This window comes from Echinococcus granulosus (assembly GCF_000524195.1).
Source record: "Echinococcus granulosus chromosome Unknown EG_S00094, whole genome shotgun sequence".
In the NCBI taxonomy this organism is placed as follows: Eukaryota; Metazoa; Platyhelminthes; class Cestoda; order Cyclophyllidea; family Taeniidae; genus Echinococcus; species Echinococcus granulosus.
Window position 1 is genome coordinate 315,703 of NW_020170474.1, and position 4,048 is coordinate 319,750.

The following is a 4,048-nucleotide window of genomic DNA, read 5'->3' on the forward strand; positions in this document are numbered from 1 at the left end:
TAAATAACACACAGTACCTCCATCTACTCGTTTAAGGGCTCTTGAAACATTCCAAAATCTGGTACGGTATAGTCAACCAATGAGATATATTTAAGAACAATTTGAAATAAGAAACCTCTGATTTGATCACTTAAAGAGTTTGGCATACAACATTTACCAGAAGGCAACTACAGATAAGTTGGATACTGATCACCCAATAAAAACCCACCTAATTTTAATCACCAGGATCGCGACAAATGCAGCATTAATTGGTTTGTTTACCGAGTAAGGTGGCTTTTCATCTGGGCAAGGACAACACATGCACGGTGCGTCAGTGCAACTTCGGCCAATCAAAATTTACCTCTGCTCTGATTGGTCACTTCTGTATTTTGACACAATATGCTCCTGGATCTCACATTATTAGTGGGTTTGTTGTCATTTACTGTGATTTGCCCCCCGAGCTCTTGGAAATATTATTTTACCACGGTAGGTCGAGTTTTCTTTGTGAAAAATCTCATGCTTTCGTGTTGATGCAAGAATTGTGCCGCGTGATTTTGCAAGTTTTTTTTCATTGAAGCAATTATTAAAGCTATTAGCGTTATTACTTAATGTTACTGTTTATTGTGTTTATTTAGTGAAGAAATTTGGAAAGACCACAAACACACATATACCTCAAAATAGCCAGTTTTAGCCGCTGAATATATCTCTAACTATAGTGATGGGAAGGCTGCAATTTGTGAATCTCTCATTCTGTAGGCATATAAAGAAATCTCGACCATAAACTTTTTCGGAGATATTTCTTGGTATTACTGTCCAGGAGAACCTTTCAGGGCTCCGTCAAGGTAAAATCTATCCACTTTTACCCGATCAGAAGTAGACATTTTAGGGAAGATATCATGCTTTTAGAACAGCTCGAAATGCGAGGTAAAGGAGCGCAATTTAATCTGTCAAATTATTTAATTTTAAAAATTAGCATTTTTTGAGTTAATCTGCAAAATATCTAAACGTGCGATCTAAAATGCACATCAAAAGGTTGCCCACCCCCACCAAATGGAGCCATGTGTGTGTGCACCAGCTCCAGAGCCCGCTAGATAAAAAAAAATTAGCTTTTTTTCTTCTTGATAAGCTTTAAAAAGTGAAAAAGATTATGTAACCATTTAATGGTTATGTAGCTCAAATTTTCGACCTGGTCTGGTTTGTTATTTACATTCATCACCCAGAAATATTACTAAAATTTGTTTCATAAACAACTTTACTTCCAGTTAAAAATGATCAAAATCTCTTCTAGACGATTTTTTTAATAATTAAAGCAGGTTTTTTTTAAAAAAAGGGAGAAGAGAAAACCATGATGGCTTAATGCCTTGGTTTTCATAATTAATGTCGCCTCTAAATTAGCATTAATGAGGTGTGGCATGGGCTGAGACGACTTTGGTGGCCGTTGACCTCCAAGCCTAAGCAGAGTCCTCAATTTCCTCGCTTTAGTAGTGTCAAAAGTGGGTGAAACAGTATAAATTCCCCTCTCCTTTAAAAGTACATGCCGTCCATTTACTGTCTTTTATTTACAACTTGCTACTAGTATTTTAAAAGGTTCTTTTTGTCCCGCCGTCTAGACAACACCTTGAGAAAAATAGTCGAAAGTTATTTCTCTTCTTCACGAGTACCTCTAAACAAATGATGGTAAAGTAGGGCAAAGACAAGTGCGTTGATACCATCTACTGTTATTCTACCCATTCGCTTAGACTAATGGGATTCAGTACAGTGTAGGACACGAATTTTGCTTCCTAGACTTCTTCCAGACAAACTTGAAAAGAGGCGATGAAATACAAAAATAGGGGAGTTTATGGATCAAAATTCTCCTGAAAAAACCTTCAGATTACAAACAATTTTTAAAAAGTTGATTATATCATTATTCGAGAGATTTTTATTTGCAGATTGAGAGAGAAATAAGAAAAATTCGGGGTGAATACAAAAAAACGTCTTTCTGGCAGATGTTTCAAAACTTGTTTACTTAGACACATTGTTAAGTACGCGACTGATTTTTTACTCAAAAAAGAGAGGGATTATTTTGTCTGCCACAGATCGCTAACTTCAACATTTTCTAATTCACTAGTCCAGACAAAGTTGATTTTGAGCTTTGGAAAAACATTTCTTTCTAATCATGCAGTAATCTTGACCGGTGCCACAGATGCAGCAAAATAGTTGCAATTTACGGCTTTCAAGAATCCAAAAAGACCTTTTTTGTCAGAAGTGGAACCCAGGGTTTCTTATGAGGTTAACGGTAGCTGCAGACTAGAATGCCCGTAAAGAAAGAGTAACATTTCGTTTCAGGTTAGGAAATTATGCTTTATTGGTGACTTTTAAGTCGTTAGTCAATATAACTCGTTTTGCTGGTCTTTAAAAAGATCTTGACAATGAAGCAAGCCTGTTAGAGAGCTGAAATAGACCATAATAACTGAATTTAATTGTATGGCTTACATAAGTTATTCTTACTGGTCTTTTTACAAAGTAGTGAAGTTTTCAAATTAATACATATTTGGCGATGTTTAACAAAGTGAAATCCACCAATTATATCCCTAATAATTGTTTAACCAATCAAAATGAAGTCTCCGTCCTATGAAGAGCTGTGTGACCAATCAGCTGCAAGGACTTCAGTTGTAATATGGTTGGCTGCTTTAAATTTTTCACTTACCATAACTATCTACTACTATCTACTACAGCTCTGGAGATATTAGCAGTATTTAACAATGAACAATTTCTCAAAAATTGCGTCAAGATCAAAATTTTGACTGCCAAGATAAAAAGCCCTTCGTAGATGCTGTCTTTATTCCCACTCGCTCATTTTCACACAAGGAAACAAGACTTTTGATTTAGTGGTCTCTTTCAAATACGGAATCTTCTCAACATCCGGATTAGATCGCCTTAATTGAGCCAGTTATTTATCCTCCTTAGGCTTATTTACAGTAAATCTTAAAGTCCAAGAAAAGCTAAGAAAATTTTTTGCCAGAGGTGTTTATGGGATAAAATATACCCTTTAAAAACCTCATCATAATTACCACTAACCTTTTGAACAATCACGTTACTTCATTAATATCAGATAAAGAAGGTGAAAGCATTGACCTTTGACATTTGCTTCCAGTTGTATCGAAGTATTTTAAAATTATGTGCAATTTAGGCGCTACATCTACCATGGTTCTTTTGTCTTTATTGAATCCTAGCCACTTTTATTCCCGAATTTTGTTTGACCCAAAGAGGAGCACTACATTTTCCTTCTCAATTATAAGCCCAAATTGGAACTGGGAGGGGACAAGAAGCGATTTCGACCCCGTTGGTATTTAACCACGTTGCTAACTTAGGAGTTGTTGACAAAATGCAAGAGGTGGTATGTTAGGGAAAAGTGCTACTTAGTGACAATTTGTTGACATGCAAAAGCCATAAAGCATTAACTATTACTCATTAGTGTGTAATAATTTTGGCTGGAGAACAGACAAAAAAAGGTGGGATTTCGTGCCACTGGACCATTCAACAAATTCCAAAGTGGACAAGTTTTCACCGATTTGTCTGTGGTGTCTTGCAATGGACATGCAAGAAAACGAGTGCAGAATACTTGGCGCCCAAAAGTTCGTCCTTTGGTTAAATTTTGGGTGAGAATCACATGCTAATGCCTGTTGGATTAATATGAGTATAAAAATGACCACATGGTATGATAAATGCAAGCCTGAGCTGAGACCATGGTAAAGGATGGGGAACCGAAGACAGCTGTGTAGTATATTAAGGTACCAAATATGGTCGTTTTTCTATCCTTCCGGGTTTCATACATACACTGCATTTATCTCGTATCCTTTTACCCATCCAGTTATCCCGTAACAACCTACTAGTGCCGCACTCGTCCCGTTTCCATTGATCCATTCGTATTTATCCATCCCTCATAAAGCCATTTTATCTATTGCATATCCATTCCGTATCAGGCTATCCATCCTGATTCCATCTACCCTGTACTCATCCATCCATCCAGCCATTCCGATGCCGTCTCTTATCGACCTATCTATCTACTCTTCCATCATCCATTCAT

General features: G+C 36.7%; 1 protein-coding gene across 1 annotated transcript; it reads right to left on the bottom strand. All coding sequences in view use genetic code 11, as the record gives it.

The window, feature by feature from the left end:
* Positions 1 to 1,178: 1,178 nt before the first annotated feature.
* Positions 1,179 to 3,560, bottom strand: EGR_08059 (hypothetical protein; the record flags this gene model as incomplete). Its single annotated transcript, XM_024497308.1, has 3 exons — positions 1,179 to 1,234; positions 2,455 to 2,552; positions 3,430 to 3,560. 3 exons carry the CDS (start codon positions 3,558 to 3,560, stop codon positions 1,179 to 1,181), a joined length of 285 nt encoding a protein of 94 aa, XP_024348307.1.
* Positions 3,561 to 4,048: the final 488 nt, after the last annotated feature.